The 22,920-nt window shown below is 38.9% G+C and overlaps 1 protein-coding gene across 2 annotated transcripts in view; it reads left to right on the forward strand.

Moving 5' to 3' along the window:
* The first annotated feature begins 9,362 nt into the window (after window positions 1-9,362).
* Window positions 9,363-22,920, forward strand: part of LOC102311301 (anoctamin-1) — a 40,113-nt gene continuing 26,555 nt past the window's right edge. Inside the window, exons 1-7 of one of the 2 annotated variants that reach the window (XM_042225348.1) lie at window positions 9,363-9,868; window positions 10,679-11,071; window positions 16,623-16,721; window positions 17,124-17,275; window positions 18,678-18,732; window positions 19,223-19,271; window positions 21,212-21,267. In XM_042225348.1, the coding sequence (XP_042081282.1) occupies window positions 9,764-9,868; window positions 10,679-11,071; window positions 16,623-16,721; window positions 17,124-17,275; window positions 18,678-18,732; window positions 19,223-19,271; window positions 21,212-21,267 (909 nt within the window). In that variant the 5' untranslated portion in view covers window positions 9,363-9,763. The remainder of the gene's footprint in view (window positions 9,869-10,678; window positions 11,072-16,622; window positions 16,722-17,123; window positions 17,276-18,677; window positions 18,733-19,222; window positions 19,272-21,211; window positions 21,268-22,920) is intronic. The other variant, XM_042225349.1, reaches the window with a different exon arrangement.

A 22,920-nucleotide genomic window follows, 5' to 3' on the forward strand; every position in this document is an offset into this window, starting at 1 on the left:
ATAACAGGCACCACACCCGCAGTAGATGCGCTCGGTGTGAGGTCTCGCAGCAAGCTATCAAATACGGCGCATTTCTCGGCTTTTAAAAAAACGCTATGCGTCGCCAGGTGTTTCATCAGATTTGAGGTGTTACCTCCTTTGACAGTATCACAGTATCAGCTTAAAGCACTTGTTGCTGCTGAGTTTGCATCTTTTGCTGTGAAGTACAGCCAGACTTTGACCGCTTCGCCTTGGGCATTTTTAATCTGTAGCTCTGCTCTAAAAGAACGTACGTACCTGGACCCGCCTACTATGCTTTCAAAGGTAAAATGATTGGCTAGAATCTAAAGTGTATCACATCTCAGGAAAAAAAAAAGCACCGAAATGTGCGCTGCTTTTCGGTCTTGCTTTTCCGTTTATGTCAGAGCCGGTGCCATACCGGTACCCATCCCTACTTATTACACATTAGAACACTGGAAGTGGATTTACCTTAACATCAATTAATTTACATTCCTGAATCTTTGTCTAGTTCACAGAGATGAGAAACACCAGCCCAGTAAATATTTAATTGGCATTTTTTTTTTTTAGTGAAAAATAGTTTCTGCAGCAAATTCTCTTGAGGTGTCTCAGCTACTGCTGCCTCTTCTTATGTCACTGAACCGCTCTGACTTCAACCTAGGGGCCAGCAGAATGTGGTGCTGCACATACCATGTGCAGAAACATGTACATGCATGCAAAAGATTATAAGCATACCTAGGTGGCTCCAATCTCATCAGATAAACCACTCCCACTGTGAACCAATGGATGGCCAGTTTCCACTCTCCCAGTCTTCATGCTCACTGGTCTTAAGTTGCACTTCCTCACAACAATGAGAGTTCAACATTTAGTTCAGAAGACATAACAAAAGTAACAGTTGAATTTAATTCTATTCAGTTCAATTTTATTTATATTGTGCCAACATTTGCCTCAATGGTCTTTATATTGTAAGTTACAGAGCCTTTAATAACACGGAGAAAAATACACCAAATATCAAATGGCCCCTTATGAGCAAGCACTTTGGCAACAGCAGGAAGGAAAAACTCCATGCAGCATATGGTCACCTGCTCACCCACTGAGCTAAACCGGCACCACTAGGAAAAACTCCTTTTTAACAGGAAGAAACCAGAACCAGGCTCGAGGAGGGGTTGCCATTTGCTGAGAATGGTTGGGGGTGAGGGGGAAACGACTGACCCAGACACGCGGTGGAAGAGAGCCAGAGATAAATAATAACTAATGATTAAATGCAGAGTGGTGTATAAACACAGAGAGTAAAGAAGAAACACTCAGTGCATCATGGGAATCCCCCAGCAGCCTAGCACTATTGCAGCATAACTAAGGGAGGATTCAGGTTCACCAGATCCAGCCCTGATTATATGCTTTATCAAAAAGTAAAGTTTTAAACCTAAACTTAGAAGTAGAGATAGCGTCTGTCTCCCAAATCCAAACTGGAAGCTGGTTCTACAGAAGAGGAGCCTGAAAGCTGAAGGCTCTGCCTCCCATTCTACTTTTAAATACTCTAGGAAGCCAAAGTAGGTACAGTCTGAGAGCGAAGTGCTCTAATGGGGTGATACAGTACTATAAGTTCTTCAAGATTAGCTGGGGCCTGATTATTTAAGAATATTTATGTGAGTAGAAGGATTTTAAATTCAATTCTGGAATCCAATACAGAACATGTAAACTACTCTTGCACATGCTTTTCTTATTTTGTCATGTATAACTGTTCACTTTATTATGTGGATCTATGTCTCAGGGTTCTGTACAGTGGTCCCTCATTTATCGTTAATTCGGAGTTACGTTCCAAAAAAAAAAACCCTGCGATAGGTGAAATCCGCAAAGCAGCCAACTGTTTTACAATTATTATAGAAGTTTCAAACCCCACACTACACACTTTATACACATTTCCACACTTCCCTCTCTTGTTTAAACACCTTCAAAGTTCAAACCTTGGTAGAAAAATAAATCCAGTATTACAGAAAAACAGTGCTTCGACATTGTTGTGTTTGTTGGAGAGCAAACTTACAAACATACAGTACAGCACTTCAGAGTCACACTGCTAGCGATCAAAAACTTATATAAATTTGACAAGCTGGACACATTCTGTACTGTACAGGAGACATGACACGAGATTGATTCACAATGGTCTACAGCCAATCAGGACGCAAAACGCAATGTGTTGTAAGAAAAAAAAAAGGATGCAAAATTGCACGCAAAAAAATCCACGAAACAACTCATTGTGTTTAAATAATATTCATAATAATGTCAATAATATTATTTTGGTAATGTTTTGGTAGCAAAATGTATATTTTGCATAGAAACATGTTGCCCCTCATAAACAAAGTTCCACATTTATGATGATGTCGCTTATCTACATGCTTTTAAAAAAATCAGTGTAACAATATTGTAGGTTTCCTGGACTAAGCTAAGGAAACCTTAGCTTAGTCCCTCTTTCTATATCCAAAAAACCCCCAACAGTCCTTGATAGTTTCTCAATATTTACTTCAAAAGTCCAAACACGTACACAGCAACAGAATTCCAAATTATGAAAACTTATAAAGCTCAATTCAAAATGGATGAAGAGAGATTGCAAGGTCAAAAAACCATGTGGCTCCACTGTCCTCTCGCCCAACTTCCTGTTTTTTTCCTGCACTATCAAAATTAAAGCATACATTTCAAATTAAACTGCAAGTAGGCTCCTACAAATATCTTTAGTGTTTTGAAAGGCACTTTCTTAAATAAAATGTATTATTATTATTATTATTATCATGTTTCCAATACACCATCTTACAAGCCAGCTACATTTAACAGCTAGATCTTGCTGTGTGAGCAAAAACACTTGGATCATCGGTTACATGAAAGAAATGAATGCTCAAAGTTGTGCACGATGTGACAAACTGTGGTGGTGGGGTGTGATTATAGGTTAGCTGCAGGGGGGAGAGGTGGAGCTGGGTAGTTCAGGGAGCAGTGCCAGGTGGGACTTGTTGGCACAGCTGCCACTCATTTGCTAATCGGAGTCAAAATAAAAAACAAGATGAAGGATTGACAAATTCAAAGGGACAGAATGAGATTTCCACTGAAAGATTTAAAAATAGCAGCAACAACCTAAAAAAAAAAGTCCAGTGGTGCATGATTTTCATTTTTAGGGGCCCTTTCCCAGAACTTTTTGATCACACCTCGTATGTGGATTTGTTGAGCGTGAACAGCATTTCTCCAGGAGGTCTGGTTTCTGCCATCAAAACACGCTAAGCTAACCCTGTCTATTTTAGCACATGGCACTGCCACAGGAAGGATACTTTAACTCAAACAGATAAAAAAAATATTACACTTTGCTTAAAAATGGGAGCTGTGGTAAAATGTCCAGGCTCATTTTATCCAGAAGACATTTTTAAGAAGTTAGCAAGTTTAAAAAGGAAATTGTGAAGACACCAAGCTCGTAGGGAATGATTTAGTAGGGGAAGGTTGTCTTCGGGTACAGAATTAAAACTATTTTTAAAAAGGGAGCGGTCAAAGAGGGCTCATGTAACTCAACTCCAAGACATTTTACACAGGCGCCTCATCAAACTCAGAATTTAGTTCACATTCTTGTGATTCTTTCCTGAAGTCATAAGTACTGCTTGCCTATAATGCTGTAGCAACATTTTTAATGATGGCGACTAATATGTAGCATAAAAATGTTCTGCACACATGACTGAGACATTCACGCTCACAGTCACCACAGTCATTGCTTCATTACTTCCCTGTTGTAGTTTTTAAATTTAGTGTAAGAGACCTACTATAATGCTTTCCACTTACGCAGCATTTTTCTATATTAGTGGTGGAACATACACATGTCTTGGGCAGGAATGGAACCAGAAGAACACCATCTACCTTGCCAGGGTGGAGTTAGCATGTTCCTCTGTGTGTCCGTGTTGGTTTATACCAGGGGTTGGCAACCTGCGGCTCCAGAGCCGCATGCAGCTCTTTAGTCCTTATACTGCGGCTCCGCGTGGTTTGGGAAAATAAATTAGAAGTATTTAGCTGAAGTGTATTTTATTTATGTTAGTTATTTTTTAACTTGTAGTTCTAAATTGGAAGATTATTGTGATATTGAAATATAAAAATAAAATTATATTCTATTATTTTTTCATCGCTCAAAATAAGCGTCACACTCGCGGAAGCCAGGGTACCTGCCGAATCGCCGTGCATTTATCGAGACTTTCAACCATTACTATTATGGATAGTAATGGTTGAATCCACATTATGTCAGCAACTATTCTCCACCGTGAACTATGTTAAAAACAAACACCGCTCACGCCTCACAGACGACAGCTTACAGTCCTGCGTAAAGATGAAAGCCCCGATTTGCAGACGCTGTGCGCAGAGGTTCAGGAGCAGAAGTCCCATTGTAAACATGTAAACAGTAACTCAAGAATGAAGTAACGTAGGAACTTCAAATCGATACCATAGTTGTATCTACAAATAAACTTGGACAACTTCCGATCTCAGTAACCTCGACCTCAAGGTCAGAGCAAGTTTTCTGGAAATCTTGTGAATGTGATAACTTGAAAACAAGATGACGTGGAATTTTGAAATTGATAGCTTAGATGTGTCTACTAGGAGGCTGAGGGGTGGTACTGGCAGCTGCAAGTATTTTTAACTTCCATCTGGAGCTATATTGCCTCTTAGATTTTGCACTGTGTTTAAAGTCATTTAGATGGTTTCCTCTCCATCTGAACACTTCCTGTGGAAACAATGTGTGAACAGTACAAAGCGTATTCATCTAGGAAGCTGGGGATGATTGAGGAAATGTTCAGCGTTGGGCCCAGCTCTCAGCAGCAAGTATTCATCTCCGACATCGGACTGATGACAAAGTCAGACACTTATTTCAATGACATTTTCTAGCTGCTCCTGTTCTGCCCTCTCACAAAACAAATCTGTAATTTTTTCCGGTTATTGAAAAAATGGTGAGGACAGTGTTTGTAACTGTAACTTTTTCTGCGTTTTGATGGCTCCCTGCTAATAAGCTCCAGGGTTTCACACTGCAGTAAACTTAGTCTGAAGTAAGCTTATTTTTAAGTTTCTTCCTGCATCTCATGACTTCTCTATAATGGGTGGTGGGAGGCGCCATAACTGCATGTCATAAACAGATGAAAGTGGATCTCATAGATCTTTTTCAGTGTCTGATTCAGAATCTGTGTCAGTGAGGTGCCTTCTAGTAAGAACAGCTGCATTAGGTTCAAGGCTTCTTAGCTTCCTATGTATTAAAGCAACATATGTTTACGTACTTATTCGCTCCATGTCAAGAAAAAAGGTTTGAGTTTTGGCTACACATTTTAATTCATTTTAAATATGACTGAACTGAACTTGGTAGATGTCCATGCCTTTCACATTAGGCCTGCTAGTTCTCTTAAGAATGTCTGAGCTGGCTGGCTGTCATCTTTGGCTTCCTGAAATTGATCTGACTCAGTGCTGCTGGACATGTCTTATCTCATGAAGGTCATCGATGTGCTTCCTGTGTCTGTTCTTCCCGTCCTCTATGAGGCATTGTGGCTGCATGGCTGCAGCATGAACATACCCTGCAATGATTAGCCTACATAAAAGACTGTATTTAACAATATAAACTTCTGATCTAGGTCTTGATGCAAGCACTGACATCCAGGTAAGAAGATTTGTGGGTTTCCACTAAAACTTTTCAGATGAACAGAATCAACATTTTGGTATATTGATCCAGGTAATATTCATATATGCAATTCATAGAGGACATACTGTACTAACACTGCAGTTCCAGGATGAATTATTCAGGCCTCTGATGTAACCTGTAAGTGATGTAATCAGTACTTAGATTATGTAGAAGGTTTTACATTACATTTTAACATTCTACATGTTTTTACACACATTCAGGTAGAAGGAAGTAGAAGCAGCAGATTTATGAGCACTAATCCAGCCATGCAAGTGCAGTTCCCCATCAGTATGTAGTATTTCACTTGTTTACAATCCACATCTGTATAGCTGTGTTTTATGTCGTTGACTTGACTTGGCAACACGTCTGTCCAGAGTACAGAAAAATGATCTGACAAATCTCCACATGAAGTGACCTTGACATGACTGCATGGTACAAACTTGTTAAGGTCGAAAGATTTATATGGTCTAAGTTTTTCCCTTCATATAGACGCTGAGTTTTTCCACAGGGTATACAAAAGAGACGATTCATACCCCAATGTGGAATGTTAGCTCCAATGAATGACCGTTCTACCAACAGCAGTCACTTTATGCCACCACTTGGACTCCACCCACAAAGTAGGTCATGAAGGTTTAAAAACAGTGGACTATTCTTTGTGAGGTAGATAAAGTGCTTATTTGGTGTATAATAAAGCACTGTAGGGTTAAATGTGCTCCAAAGCTCTTTGACTGTGCAGGAAGATTAGGAAAGTGCTTTACAACTGCTGTTACAACCTGAATCAGACACCTTGTTGTTGTTAGCTTGGAGCTTTTTGCTGCTCAGGCACTGATGAATCTGGAAACCACTAATAGTTAGAGGTAGTTAACATTACAGATGTAGTATAGCAGCTGTCCCCAACCCCCGGGCCTCGGACCGGTACCAGTCCGTGAGTCGTTTGGTACCAGGCCGCGAGAGTTGAGGCTCAGGTGTGAAATGTATGGTTTTCAGGGTTTTTATCGGTTTTCAGCGTTATTTTGTTATCGTTTTGATCGTTAACTCGGTTTTCCTGGGTCTTTTCACGTGTGTTATGTATAAATCTTCTTTTTTTCGGTACCGGTACTAGTTTTATTTTGTTGTATTTATCCGCGACACATTAAAGGCCGGTCCATGAAAATAATGTCGGGCATAAACCGGTCCGTGGCGCAAAAAAGGTTGGAGACCACTGTAGTATCCGGTTGTTCAGTCTGACGTCACTAGCCGTGTCTGGGTCTAAACTCTGCTGCAGGTCCATATATCAAACGATCACTATGGCATTACTGAGAGTTGAAAAACTGTCTAAAGTCTTAATGATCAGCGTTCTGTTCTACCAGGTGTAACAATTGAGTTTAACATCCAGGCATCCATGAAAACGGAATTTATGACATTTAACGGAGTTAGAAGTTAGCAGGGAGTTAGCGCGCTAGCTTCTATCTAAATACAATATAGCATGTCCTGACTGCGGGGTTTTGGAAACAAATTAAAACGTACAGCTCTGTTATCACTTCCAGCATAAATGAAGACAGAAAACTAAACAGCAGTGACGTTTGTAGGGTTACTGAAGTTGGGCTAGCACAGCTATGTTAGCATAATATAAACAAGCTAACTTTTTTTCCACTCGATAAAAGTTAACGTGAGTGTTCTCGGTGGTCAGGAACAAATGTAATCGCATGGCAGGATGCTGTAAAAGGACCAAACTTCAGCCAGGAGAACAACTGAGATAATCCATCCACAATACGAGGTTAGTCATTCATATACTGCTGCATGGGCTGGGCTGTAGTTACATCCTAAGGTTTTAAAAACTGAGCTTAAATAAATGATTAGCGGTAATAAAAGCTGAGGGAGGTTAACAGTGATCACTGACTGTTTTAGGAGCTTTTTGAGATTAAATAGAAGAAAATACAAAACATTAAACATGTTAACAACACAAAAGCCATATTAAACGCAGACTACTAAGTAGGATTTGTCGCGTCATCACTGAACAACCAGATAGTATGGTTTTGATTTAAAGGTATTCAGAAAATACTGATTAACCAGCAAGACCTTGTGAATTCTACAGTCCTCTGGTTTGAATATTTGATGATTTAATTTTATCCTCTGTAAGGTTCATAATTTCATAAAAAGCATATGAATACGGTCTGTTCATAGGAATCTGCACTGTTCTTTGAATGATACTTACTGTTGTAATGCATGAAGTATGTCTTAACTACATTTTGGTTTCTGGGTAAGTGTTTATAACTTTTGTATTGTAATATAAAAGTTACCCAATTCTCTAGTAAGACAAGCTGTTGATTGCTGTTTGTCTCAGACGCTTAGAAAGGTGTGACCTGCAAAACCCCAGCTGGTCGAAACATAATTTGACTGATGTACACAAAGTTTTAAGCAATTATTAGAAAAGCTGAGTTACAGTATGTGAACACAAACACCACTTCCTGCTGTTCCCTGTGAGAATTGACCTTTAACCCCTATATCTTGCTCCCAGTATTGAGTCGGACACATGGCATCCCTTGAGAGCTCGACAGCCTGTGCTCTACAAGGTCTCTGCTTTCCTTTGCTTGATTCTGTGTATATTTTTTTACTCTTAAAGTCTAAAAATACACTTGAGTGCGGATGTTGCTGCTGTGTTACATAAACTTGTGGGATTGAAGTGTCAGGAATGAGAGGTTGGACAGAAAGTTTTTGGATCCTAGTTCTCACAAAGTAAACAATTATGGAAGAGAGGACAGTTTCCTGGAACAGCTTCACACAGGAAAATCTACACAGAATTACACTGAAGTGTCATGTTTTGATAACTTTTTTATATACTTGAGGAAAAGTGTCCCAAGATTGTAGAGCTCCACTTTAAAAGCTCGCACTGACAGTAATCAAGTCAATTATTATTACTAATAGGAGTAACTTACTGTGTATTTCAGACCGTGGTTGGCTACACAGTAAAAGAGAATGTCTGCCTTCATGTAATGTGGATCATATCAGAACTGTTTTTAATATTATTATAAAACTGTACTTGACCTCTGTATATATTGAACAAATACCACTGAAATTGCAAGCAGACTTGACTGTACATTTTGAACAAAATAAAGCTTAGAAGGAAGGTGACTGGATTTCTTTTGGTTTTTTATTTTTTAGAAGCTTCTCAGATGAAAGGTAAGATGTTTTCAAGAAACTTAAGGAAGTCCATTCGTTTTCTTTTCAGGCTCCCCGGTCTACCTGGATCACTGAAAACCTCCACAGAACCAATGGAACACTTTGTTGCACAGTGTTTTCATGTAAGGTGGTCTGGGTTCAGATTCATGCTGCGTTCATTCTGTGTGGAGATTGCATGTTTCCCCGTGTCTATGTGGACTCTTTCTGTGTATTCTAGTTTCCTCCTACAGTCCAAAGACATGAATTAGGTTAGGGAGACTGGTGACCTGTCCAGGGTATGTTTTGCCTCTTGCCTCATGAAAGCTGGGATAAGCTTCAGCTCCTTATGACCCTGAGTTAATTGAGCAGACAAAACTTGATAGATATCCTTTAAACTATTCAACAACGGCTGCTGGTTGTTCTTTCATTACAGTATTAGAGAGAAAACAGTTGCAAACAATAAAATAAATCAATAAATAACACGTGCTAATAATCTTCAAAACTACTTATTAACACCGCAATACTAAGGAGCTATGCAGGAGACTGCGAGAGAAGGAGGCACACTGTGTATTGAGGTTGGTACAGTTTAGCAAATACAGAGAAAGTGAGGCAGGGCACCTTGTGTTCATCAGAGTTTTATCGTTGTCTAAGTTTAGATCTTGGCTTGCAGAATGCATCTCAAGTAACAAGGCTGCTCACTCACTTTAGTAGCACCACAATCCAGACAAAAACAGGGCTTTACACAGAGCTTTAAAGGAAGACAAACACAGAAAAGTGGCAAGTCATTGAAGAATAAGAGTAGAGGCGGGGCTATCAAAGCCCAGCAGAGTCATATAGTGAAAAATCTCAAACAGGAGGCAAACACAGAGAGACCTAAGGCAGAACCAGGACTATTCTCTGTAAGAAAACAACTCTTCACCACATAAGTTTACCGTTTTTTCTACCTGGACAATGACAGAGAATGTAGAAGATCAAGTCAACTTCTCTCAAACCTCTGGGTCTGAGCAACAGACACCGCATTTTCTACGAGATGTCATCTTCCACGGCAAGTTTAAGGTAAGCATTTCTGCAAGAGACACAGAGACTGAAAGAGAGAGAGTAGGAGGACAGATAAGGCAAGATAAATAAAGACACGGAATAACATCTATTTAATAATAGTTTGGACTTGGATTTGATGTAATACTTCATCCTCACTGACCTAACTGAACAACTGATGATTGGCCATAGTTTTTGATGATCTTGTGCAGCAATTACAGCTATTTTAATATATTTAAAACTCAACATACTGGTTAAAAAATAAAAATAGCCAGCAGTCCTTGTTGAACACAACCAAAACTTTTTCACTGATACGGTCTTTAAGAGTGCTATTGCCACTCTGCGGCACTGCTCATTACTTAAGGCAGATACTGCTGCTTTAAGTAATGAGAAGGATTAAAATGAAGTTCCTTCTGCAGGTCGTACACTGCACTGAACTGTAGCTGGTGTATACTGTGTTTTCTGTGCTGGTACTGGCATACAAAAGCTAAGTAAAAGAATAGCTTGATAAGTGCAAGTCCAGAAAGGAAATCTTGCTATTTTTACATTCTTTCCATGATATATGGTTTTATGTGTATTAAAAAGCAAACAAACAACATATGTGAACAAAACTGTTAAATGTTTACATCATCGAACCCTGCTGGTGATCCAATGGTGTCAGACACTGAATGGCAACACTCCTGATTTGAGTGCAGTTCTTCTTGTTGGATATCCTCCCCATCTCTTTCTGTGTGCATTTCTTGCAGTCCCTCTTGTCAACTTATAAATGCATAAATCATGTTCCCTAGGCTCTCGCTCTTACATGTGTGGTTTAAATCTGCGTATTTTCAGCGGCTGAAGGCTCTAACTCCAGAGGAAAATACCCGCTCCCAGCATGGGCTCTTCTTCCAGGATGGTCAACGGCGTGTTGACTACGTGCTCACCTATGCCGTGAAGAAGTCGAGTGGAAGCCACTCCACTCGCCAGTCAGTGCATCTCCTCACTGAGAATGTTGTTACCCGCAGCTTCCGCCATGGTCCTCAGAGTGGTGGCGAAAAGCTCCGAGCCAAGCAAACACAAAGGACGAAAGACTCATCCTCCGTACATTCATCGACGGTTATCGACATGGAGTTGGGCTGTTCAGGAGAAATCTTCAATAGCCAGGAGGATCAGAAGGCATTCAGACGAGAGGAGTTTGAAGGAAAACTGAGAGACATGGGGCTAGAGCTGGAAAAAGATGAAGATGTAAGTTCTAATAATTATTTATTACAATAACTAACTGGCCTCATTTGGTCACTTCTTTTCAGTGTGTGCTTCCAACCAAGCTCATTTCTTTCTGTCTTTCTTTCTTTTTTTGTACGTCTTATCTTAAATGAAGTCATGTCAAATTTTAACCTAATGCAATGACAGTTTCTTTCAGTATACAAGCCCTTAAACTACATTTGAATATGTTGAATTTTGATGCTTTTAATTCATCTTGTTATTCCAAGCATTTGTGAGCCCTTGTAACCTTTAAATTGGGTACAGGAGCTAGCCACACAATATCTTCAAGGCCGAAAAACACATTTAAGCTTTTTTTTAGCTTTTTTTTTTTTTAAAGAAAAAAGAAAAAAAACGTCATCCAAATGAGTTTTACACCCACTCCCAGTGTCACAATCTGAAATAAAATATTTTTTATATTTTATATAATGTTTTCTATAACCAAACTTAAAATATCAATATCATGGCATATCTCATAGTTTCAGTAACAAAGAAGCACAAATTTAATGCCTATGAGAGAAGGAAGTGAATATTCTTAGTACAAGCCAAATCATTTTTCTTTGCCTCAATAGGAAACCATCACCTGCTCCCCTAGAGTGAGGCATAACTTTAAATTGACTACTTCTTTGTTTTGATACTTTTAGCTCTAAGTTTGCTGCTTTGGTTTTAGAGCCATTGCAGTTTTAGAGCTCTAACATACTGGCTCATCACCAGTGCTGTGAAGCTGTACTGGCAGATACTTCCTCAGACTATAAAGAGGAGCTCCTTAAACTTATTATCACCCTTGCAGAAAATGATGACTGACTCATGACTCATTTAGTGATGGGAATGCTTCCACAATGAAACCACTCATAAACCTATATGCATTACACTCATAAGCACTTAGAAGGCTCCTGACAGGGGGGTTATTTTGATGCTCATTTTGAATTTCTAAAGGGTTGTCTTGACTTAAGTTGCTGCTATTTAATTGAGTGTGTTAATACGTGTGTTTACAAGCAGTCAAACAGGTGTATCTGTGTATGGCCCTTCACGTATTATCATTTGCGAGAATGACCCTCAGGGGCGCTAAGTGTGACATGCCTACCATGAGAGATATGTCTGTAGGGTTGTTGGCCAACAGCATTTTTCCACTCAGCTTATTGTTCACCATAAAGAACAGCAGATCTGCACATGCACTAGAGAGACAGAAATGATACTGCTCTGCAGGTCACAATCTCCACTTTCATGCATCTCACCCTTTCTCTCTTACACATCTTCACTAATCCACTGAAACACACTTGAACACACAAACTTCAAACTCAATAGAATGTCAATAGAAAGAATTTATGAACTTATTCATGTTGTAAGAAATGTCCATACAGATGTCATCATATATTTGAAGGTGTGTTTTTATGTTGGTGTCCTTGTTAAAGGACAGAACAACAGCAAAAGCAACCTCACCTCACAGAACACATGTGCTTGCAGCTATGCCATGAGTTCACTGGTGACTCCAGCAGTGATCAACTACTGTATAAACACAAATCCTGACCTCTTTCCAGATACTGCTCCCAGGTACATGGATGACACAGGGGTCAAAACAAAAACACCTGAACTGAATCTTCATAGACCTGTTAGAGAGATCTCTGGACCATAAGTCTTAACAATGAAGTCAACAATGAACTTTCACGAGGATCGAAATTTGCCATTTTCCACTAAGCACCTACTGGATCACAAACTGTGGTTCTTGAAGCACCATGCCAGAAAAGCCTGATCTGAGCATGAAAAAAGTAATTTCCATTGCAGTTTGATGTTCTAATTGCGAACTATGTGAATGCACTGCTACACTGTTTCACAGTTTTGGCAGATTTACAATTTGACTTGATCTTGAAATTTCTGTCTAGTGATGACAGTGTCTAATAATAGTAATTACTATTATTATTATTACTACTATATTTTTGCACAGTGGTTTTTATTTACCTTGTAACTTATATAAACCTTATATTTAACTGCAAACGTTAGAAGATAACCGTTTCTCAATGTCTGCAATATTTTAAGAGGCAGCCAGTTTCTGTAAAACTATTTGCAGGGTTGCAGTTTAGCTGTATCTATATATCAGTCACTTAAAAGTGGAAACTGATATTCTGTCTATGTATAAGATGTCCTAATGCCAGAATAAAAATAGAAAATAGTTGTCTCCACAGCTGACCTGAGGTTGTGAGCACCACACAGAGTCTAAATTCCTGGTTTTCTACACATGGCACTATCTAATTTCTGACATTTTGGTAACTACCAGTATTAGCTGATACTAGGTTAATTCTGGTTTAATGAAAAAAATCCCCAGTCTTTGTAAATTTCCAGTAAGTTGGACCTTTGAACTAACAGACAGGGAAGAGAGAGACTACAGGATCAATTTTCCTGAAACAGAATACACAGTAAAACACCAGTCTAGTCTCGGGACACAGGGGTGTTCAGGTGACATCAGTATTTCCTAATCAGTAATTCTAGTATTTTGCACACAGTTAGGCCCATATATATTTGGACACTGACGCAGGTTTTGATGTTTTTTACTGTTTTTTTTTTTTACTGACACATATTCCAGTTACAGTTATAAAATGGACATAATGTGTAGAGTCTCAGCTTTAATTTGAGGGTATCTACATTCAAATTGGATGAAAGGTTTCATGCTTTAATGCTTGCTGGTCAATTGACTCAAAGGTTATTTCATAGGCAGTTGTGGGCAATTCCTTCTTTATTTCATTATCAATTAAGAAGATAAAAGGCCTGGAGTTGATCTGAGGTGTGGTGCTTGGAAGTGAAAGATTTTGCTGTGAACCAACAATACGCGGTCACAGGAGCTCTCCGTGCAGGTGAAATAAGCCATGCTTAAGCTGTGAAAACAGAAAAACCCCATCCGAGAAATTCCTACAATATTAGGAGTGGCAAACTAGAGTTTGGTACAAGAAAGCTCTGGTGAATGCGGCAACACAAAAGACCTGGACGTCCACAGAGGACAACAGTGGTGGATGATCGCAGAATTATTTCCACGGTGAAGAGAAACCCCTTCACAACAGCCAACCAAGTGAACAACACTCTCCAGGGGGTAGGCATATCAATATGCAAATCTACCATAAAGGGAAGACTGCATGAAAGTAAATGCAAAAGCTAGGTACTTGGAATTTATTAATGCAAAGAAGTGGAATATCCTTGAATGGCCAAGTCAGTCACCTGAGCTTGAGCATTCATTTCACTTGCTAAAGCCAAAACTTCGGACAGAAGCGGAGCAGAGCATTAAAAAGGAGGAAACCCAAGTCCCCTTTCACCCCTTTGGGCTTTGGTCCTCTACCAGAGGCCAGGGAGCTCTTGGAGTGGTTCACTTCATTTCTTGTGGTTAGAAGACTTTTGGTCTCAATGTGAAACGTTTTGCTCAGATGTAGCTAGATTCACATGCAGTGTTCCACAAGGATCTGTTTTAAGTTCCTTGCTGTTCTCATGGTATATTCTACCACTACGCTAGATTATTAGTTCTGAATTAGTTTTAGTTTTAAATACATTTCTTATCATCTTTATGTAGACAATATTCAACTGTACCTCATAGTTCATAAGGTTTTTCAAACCTTATGAACTGGACAAACTATCCATTCTAATGGACCGTCTTAAGGAAAGAAATGGTTGAACAGCAAACAATTTTCTGTAGCTTAATACAAACAAGACAGGCTGTTTAATTATGACTCCAGAGAGCATTAATCCCCAAATTAGACAACATCTGGGAGCTTTCTCATCTGCTGTAAAAGCTACTGCTCAGTAAATTTCTGATCAGTCTTTGGCTTTTGATGCCTACATGTAATCTGTGACCTGCTCTTGCTTTCTTCACTTAAGTAATATCACTAAACCTGAAATGGAGATGCTTGTTCATGCTTTCATCTCTTCTCGATTAGACTATTGTAATGCCCCTTTTTTCTTGTCTGTCAAAAGCTTTGATAAAGCGCCTTTAAACCATCCAAGATGCTGCGGCAAGGCTTTTAACTCACACTCACAAATTCTCTCATATCACCCCATTGTTAAAGAGTCTGCACTGGCATCCACTTAGTTTTAGATATCAATTTAAAATCCTTGTCAGGCATGAAACGTAAACTCTTATGTTCATGGCCTTACAAGGAGAGGCCCCCACTTATATCATCAGCTACTTCACCCTTATTCTCCAAACCAGATCCTTACGATTGCTGAAACTGCTACCATGTACCTGTCTGAAAACTAAAGGGGAAGCTTCCAAACCTTAGCACCAAAACTATGTAAGATTTAATCTAACGTGTCAATTCAGACAAGCATAACAAAATATTGGATAATGTTTTTGTGTGTTATGTTGTTTTTGTGTGAGTAAACTGTATTTGTAATATCTTTGTAAAGCACTTTATAATATATTCCCGTCTTGTGTTATATAAGTAAATTTTACTTACTTAACAATATGCAGTAGCTCAGTGTTCCAATATTCGGAAGAAGAAACTGCTCTCATAACTGGAGATCAATGAGGTACAACACAAATGCTACACCAAGGGAGAGCCAGGACATCAGGTCGGGAGGAAATATCATCATCCCCACATGAGATTGGGTACCAAGCCCCAAGCACAACTGAAGTCGTGTTGTAGCAAGAGCAACTGACCTGAGAGATACCTGAGAGATAGGATCGTGGTTAAGCTGTAAACCTGGACCCTCTGTGGCTGATCACCAAGACTATGTGGAATATCCTCTGATGGTCTACTAGACTGGAAGATGTGAATGCAGCATTTTGGAATGCAACTCTACTGTGACCATCATCGAAATCAACCAGCTGATCTACACCACGGCAGCAGTCATCCCAGAGATGCTAGGCTATAAGATAATCAGCCACAAGGAACAGGACCTGCCATGGAGAAGGAGACCAGAGGCCAAGATCAAGGCAGCACAAAGGGAAGTTTGCCAACTATTGGAGCCGGAATGCTGGAAGCAACATATATGGAATTATGAAGCAAAGAAAAAAAGATAAATAACTCTAAATATGTGTTATATTTTAAATTCCCCAAAGGAATTCCCTTTGCTTTGGTAACTGGACTAGTTCTTCACTTCACAGGTGTGCCTTGTCAGCATTCATTTGTGGAATTTCTTGCCTTCTTAATGGGGTTGGGACCATCAGTTGTGTTGTGTAAAAGTCAGGATGGTGCACAGCTGACAGTCCTATTTGACAACTGTTAGGATTCATATTATGGTGGCTATTTTGAAGAATCTCAAATATAAAACACGTTTTGAGTTTCACACTTTTCTGTTTACTACATAATTCCTACATAATTCCATATGTGTTCAGTCATAGTTTTGAATAGTCATAGTCATGAACATAAAGAAAAACCATTAAATAAGAAGGTGTGTCCAAACTTTTGACTGGTAGTATATAATGATATCATATTAGCGAGCGAGAGAGATCTGAAGCCATACATGTGCAGTATTATTTGATTTCTCTATCTGTGTTTTGAAAATGAACTATATGGGAGTTTTATACAGTTGCTTTTGAATGCTGTTTCCCTCTTAGGGCAAGATTCCAGGAGTGTACTTTGTGAAAATACATGCTCCCTGGAACATTCTGTGTCGAGAAGCCGAATTCATGAAGTTAAAGATGCCCACCAAAAAAGTAAGTCTTTAAAATGTTAGTTAAAAAAATGCCAGGTTATGCTATGTTATATATTTCAAATGGGCAGTTTAGAGTCAGTATCAAATATACAAACTATTTAGGTTTAACTCTAAATTCAGACAATAATGAGGTTACTGTATTCAGTCCTAAAATTCTTAGAGGCTTACTCTGGCCTCTAGTAACACTGTGAGGAATCTCAGAGTTGGTTTTGACCAGGATCTGTACTGTACTAAACAAATGTGTAGGACTGCTTTCTAACATTTGTGGAACATCTCTAAAACGAGAAACATCCTGTCTCAGAGTGATGCTGAAAAAGTAGTTCATGCACTCTAGGCTGTTCTAAAACTTATTAATAAAATAAACGCCTTCATTTGATCCAAAATGCTGTGTGTGTGTTGAAAGGTCTATGAGGTCAAGCAGTCAAACAGTATTGTGGAGAAGATCAGTACTCTGATTAGTAAAATTCTGGAGCCCCTCCACCCACATGTTGAGGAACATCAACCCAAGAACGTCAAACACCTGTCACACACGTTCTCTAGGGAAAAGCAACACCTGTAAGTACATGTTTTTACTAAATGGAAAAGAACTGATCCCATATGATCTAGCGCACTTGTCAACAATGTGATTTTTTTTTAAATGCTCAAGAATATGCTGACAGATCCTTTTTCTCCTTTTCTTTTCAAAGCAACTTCAATATCATCCAAAGGTTTTTGGGGTTTTTTACTTTTTGTTTTTCAGCCGTTTCCTTCTGTTGCATGAGATAATTCAGGGTTAGTGTAATCCTATAATCTTTAGGTTTTTCAGAGAATATGCACTGAAAATTGCTTTTTTTTTTTTTTTTTGCCTGTCCCGTTTGGTTCTTTTGCCATCAGAATTATTGTCTAAAGGCGAAGAAAGATGCCCAACGGATTTACTTTACCAAATGGACCATCCCAGCCTTGCCGTCTTGGTCTATTTGATTCACCTTTGCTTTTATTGTTTATTCTATTTTCATTTGTTGAACACGGGACAGACTTGACTGGGGAAAAGAAAAGGGAGAAAGAAAGAGGGAAAGAAAAACAGCGGGGAAGAGGAACGGTGATAAAGGGCAAAAACCAACAAAACAAACAGACAAAAAATACATATATCAATCACCTGGATCACCTGTTGAGAAAGAAAAAAGAGAAAACAAGCAAAGAAAAAGAGAGAGCAATAGAATAAACAACATCACGATGATCTATGGGAATATAACAGTAAATACTAAATATTAAGTATTATTGTGCAACACGTAAGATCGACAGCGCACAGTGTGCTTCGAGGTGGCAGCCAAAAACCACCTGTGAGTGAGAGCGTGCTTGTATTTAAAAGGTTCCTTCATGTAATGATCTGCTAGAGGCTGTGGGGAGCCACAGCCCCGCCCACCAGGGCATGAAGCAGGTATGGAGGAGATCAAGGCTCCAGACATCCAGAGGCCCCAAGAGCAAAGGAGACCAAGGAAGACCAACAGAGGGGCAACCGCACTGAAAATTGCTACTCTTGCTAGTAAAACATGAGACATTTTAATCTGAGACCAGAACCTAACAGAGTGAAATAAATGATGCAGGCTTTACACTGAAAAAAGGGGAGATGGTGACCTTTTCACTAACATCACTCCCCACGTGTAATTTTCATTCATTCACAGAAAATCTCCCCTCCCAACGAGATAAATGAAAAAGTCAGGAACTTTTCTGATTTTTAATTGTTTTTGCTTATATTGTTTATCTATTAATTACTATGTGTGTAGTATGAATGGCAACTGGGGGGAATTGACACCCTTCTGCACATTTTTCAAAGCTGTCAGATGAGATGGATTGGACTCTTTCCCTGTCTGATTCTGGCCCCCAGGTCTCATGTTTGACACCCCTGGTATTATGTATGTGCCTTGATCGATTCTTGCCTGATTTTTTAAAATTTTTTATTTTATGTGTATGTTGACAGATTTGACCTATCAGACAAAGATTACTTCTTCGACAGCAAAACCAGGAGTTCAATAGTAAGTCCAAGTTTGTGCATCAACAACACCAAAATATGACAGCATGTTTTAGCCTTCGCAACTCCTCTAGCACTCATACTGTGTATAAGAAACTAACCAATGTTTGCTGAAGTTATTTTAATGGTATTTTCCATAATAAATGCACATTTCAAACACTGATATTTTAGGTTTGAAGTATATGAAATTCTAGGCTAATAGGCCATCAACACCATTGACACCCTGCAGTTACAGGTTATCCTGAGATACGTGCCCAAAATAGAAAACAATAATAATGATTATTATTATTAATATTATTATTATTATTAGTAGTAGTTGTAGTAGTAGTAGTATCTCTTAGGAAGAACTGTAAACTGTAAATAACTTAATTTTGTTGTAGTTGCAGGCTTGATCTGTGCTGTATAATTTTATTATTGTGTGGGAAATTAAAATGTATAGGCTGATATTCTCCTTGTGCATTACTTTTAGACGCATGTTTTTAATTCCTTTACAGGTTTTTGAAATACTAAAAAGAACAAAATGCAAGGCCAAGTACAGCATGGGTAAGTCTGAATGTGTTTTTTTTGCTTTTGCCACAAATATTATAAGTCAGACAATTACGTGCTTACATATCATAATTTAGTCTTCTGGTATCTGACTAAGTTGTTTTAGTCTCCACTGGTTAAAATATCTTTTTTGGAGTTTTTGATGGTGGGGATAAATGCTGGAAATATGACTTCCTAACCTTGCTCTCTGTCATTTGTGTAAAATGCCTGCAAACCTATGGTTTCAACGATGCAAAGATTTGTCTTTTAGGGAGCAACTTACAGAATAGTTAGTGAGCACAGCAGTGTTTTAAATTCTGTTAAATTCAAAGCCAAAAATAAATAAATAACTAATAGCAATGGTTAGAACATTGTTGTTAGTGTCTACTGAATGCAATGCCTGAAGGTTAAACTTCTGATGGCTAAATAATTTGTGTTTTTGTGAAAGATTTATACATTGTTACAACTTCTATGATGGAAATGTCCACTCATTCTGTAATACGTGTGTGTGACACATTAGAAGCTGGTCAGTGGGAAGTGATCACTGAATGATTGTGCATGTTTGGCACAGTGATGCTATAGGCTACTATTTTTGCGTGTGTGTGTGTGTGAGAGAGAGAGAGAGAGAGAGAGAGAGAGAGAGAATGAGTCATAGAGAGAGAGAGAGAGAGAGAGAGAGAGAGAGAGACTCAAAGAAATATCTGTCTTGAGGCCTATCTCACAGTATATGATCTCATTTCCAGTGTTGTTGTGTTTCCTGGAACACTATTACAGTTGTTGGTCCAAGTTCAGCATTGCAAGTACTGCAACCAATCTTATTGTTGTGATGTCATAGTTTTCCGACTTGGAAACACCATCACACCACACACTAAACCCTAACCCTTAACCATAATCATTATTCTAACTATAGTCCCTAACCCTAAGTCTAGGATTCAGGTATATGACTTGACAAAAGAACAACATCCCATTTCTTTGCCTTAAGAAATTCTTGAATCATGTTTGCAGTTTGCTTTGGGTCTTTATCTAAATGTAAGCAGATGAATCATCAATAAACACTTCTTATCCAATTCCATTAACAGCCATACATAGCCATGGCCAACAGTTGATGTGATATGCTTCAGATCATGAGCTGTTTATTTCCTTTTCCATACTGTTCTCATCCCATCATTTTGGTTCAAGTTAATCTGGGTTTCACCTGGGCAGAGAGTTTCATTTGGGCAAGCTCTTTTTGACTTTTTTTCCTGGTAAAATCTATGTTGGCCTTCCTGGTCTTGATAGTAACCAGTGGCAAACCTTCTGTATGAACATTCAGGAAGGCGTTTCTTAATTTTGGACTTTGTGAAATGATATGCGTACCTCCTCGAGAGCATCCTTGACATGGTTATATGTTGTGAAGCTGTTTTACAGAATCAAGGAAAGAATTCCGCACTCATCCACTTATGTTGTCTTCTGTTGTGTTCAGGCCTTTTCCTATTCCTGACCTACTTATTAGTCAATTGTCCAGTTACTTTTGAGTCTCTGTGGAGTCAAGGAAAACTTAGTACATCGCATGATTCAGTAGCTTGTAGAACCACCTTTAGCAGCAGTAATTTAAGTAATTTTTTTCTGTACAACTTGCAAGATGCCCAAGTCCTTTGGTTGGTGACTAAATCCTTCGGTTGCAAAGCAAGCCCTGAAATTCTTCTGTAACCAATGGCATCAGTTTGCTTCGCAACAATAAGGTTGCAAAGGTGTTGAGAGAGCTCGCTGGTTTTATCCATCCTGAGATGTTTCTTGTGTGACACCTTGGTAATGAGACACCTTTTGATTTCAAAATTTTTTATGCAAATCAGAGATGGCCGAACAGAAAATATTCTAAAAATTGAATGGTTAGAGATAGAATGACCCAATGCAGTCATATTCTTGAGTATTATAATTTAGAATCTGTATGAACATCTGCATTTATGCTTTCTTGGCAGGTATCACCAGTCTCCTTGGTAGTGGGGTGTATACTGCAGCTTATCCTCTTCATGATGTAAGTAGTATCTTTGTTAGAGCAAATAATTATTGAATTAGAAATATTTGTGGTTTTAGTTTACCGAGTGTAAAATGGTGGTGCAGTGCCTTACAGTAAAGGTTCCTTTGCTGGTGACACATCAGTGGTGTGTATACAACTTTGTTTTGTTTTGTTTTGTGGTTCCTTTTGGTAATTTTGCCCCTGTACAGAACCACAGTTGGTTTTAAAGTCAGTGAAGTTTAGACTTTCATCTTTTCTTCAGGGGGTTTAACCAAAGCATTGCATTAACCACATTAATGAATTGCACTAATTTGGTTTCTTCTGTAGTCTAAAGGCCTGCCTGTCTTCAGTTTTATCTTCAGTAACTGAAAAGACTGAGATCAGGGGATTGACTTGGCCATTGGATAACATCGTATTTGCTTGTCTTGAGAAACTCTTGGGTTTCTTTCACACTTTGTTTTGGATCATTGTCCATTTGCACTGTGTAGCTCTGTCTGATGAGCAGATAGTATATGTTGTACACTTCAGTTCATCCTGCTGCTTCTATAAGCAGTCACATCAAACACTACTTACCCAGTTCCATTACATGATTAAACCTGCATCATGTTGGATAGATGATGTGGTAAGTCTTGGATAATGAGCTCTTGCTTTCCTTCTTCATACTTTTCTCTTTCTATCATTCTAGTAGAAATTAATATGGGCTTCAAACATTTCAAACATTTGAGAGGTTTTTTTTTCCACAATTTGGCCTGTTCTTGAGCATTTTGAAATGGCCAGTTACTCCCATACAGGAGGTCTTGACTTGCTCTTTATTCAAAAGATCCAAGTTTTTGATTCCAAGAGGCGCTCTGCTGGCAGGCAATGCAGAACCTGTTTCTTGAGGCAGTGTTGAGGAGACTCACCTAGCTCTCACTGGATGTCTATCCAACCTTCTCAGATGGTCACTGCTTAAGTAGCATTGCAGGTCAAGTGTGATTTCTCAGCCACATCCATTAACAGCACCACTTCTTTATGATCAGTTCACTGGGTAAAATTGGTTATGTTATACTTTAGTGGCCAGGAGAAAATAGGCTAAGAGCAGCCTGTAAGATCTAATATTTATATGAATGCTTTTACCTTTACTGGATAAAAGTATATTTGGAGCAATTTAGAAGGGGCAAAACAAAGACTGACTCAATTAGTAATAATCACATCCTCATCTAACTGATCTACTCTATGCTAATGCTGATTTCTTATACTGGTCATGAGATGAATGCACTCATCTCTGTCTCAAGCCTGATAAAGCCAAATGGGGAAGCAGTGAGTCAGAACAAAGTCCTCCAACTTCTTTGAGACCTTAATCCAACACAGCCAAGCAGAGTAAAAGCCGAAAAGTATAATTCCAATTCATAAATTCACATTGGTTGGGCAGTGGTTAATCCTCTGGTCTTCCAGGTGAAACGTGTGAACTCCAAAGTCCTTTCTTCTGTTGTTGCTCTCTACTCAGCCTCAGGACAATAGAGGACACACACCACACCTTCCTAAGAGTCCTCTTTTATACTCATGTGGTCATATGTATCACACACCTCTCTCCCCTTACCCATCACTCACACCTATTCCACCTATTACACACACACACACACACACACACACACACACACACACACACACACACACACACACACACACACA

Source organism: Haplochromis burtoni, unplaced genomic scaffold (genome assembly GCF_018398535.1).
Source record: "Haplochromis burtoni strain Fernald_Lab_line unplaced genomic scaffold, NCSU_Asbu1 Contig_169, whole genome shotgun sequence".
Lineage (NCBI taxonomy): Eukaryota > Metazoa > Chordata > Actinopteri > Cichliformes > Cichlidae > Haplochromis > Haplochromis burtoni.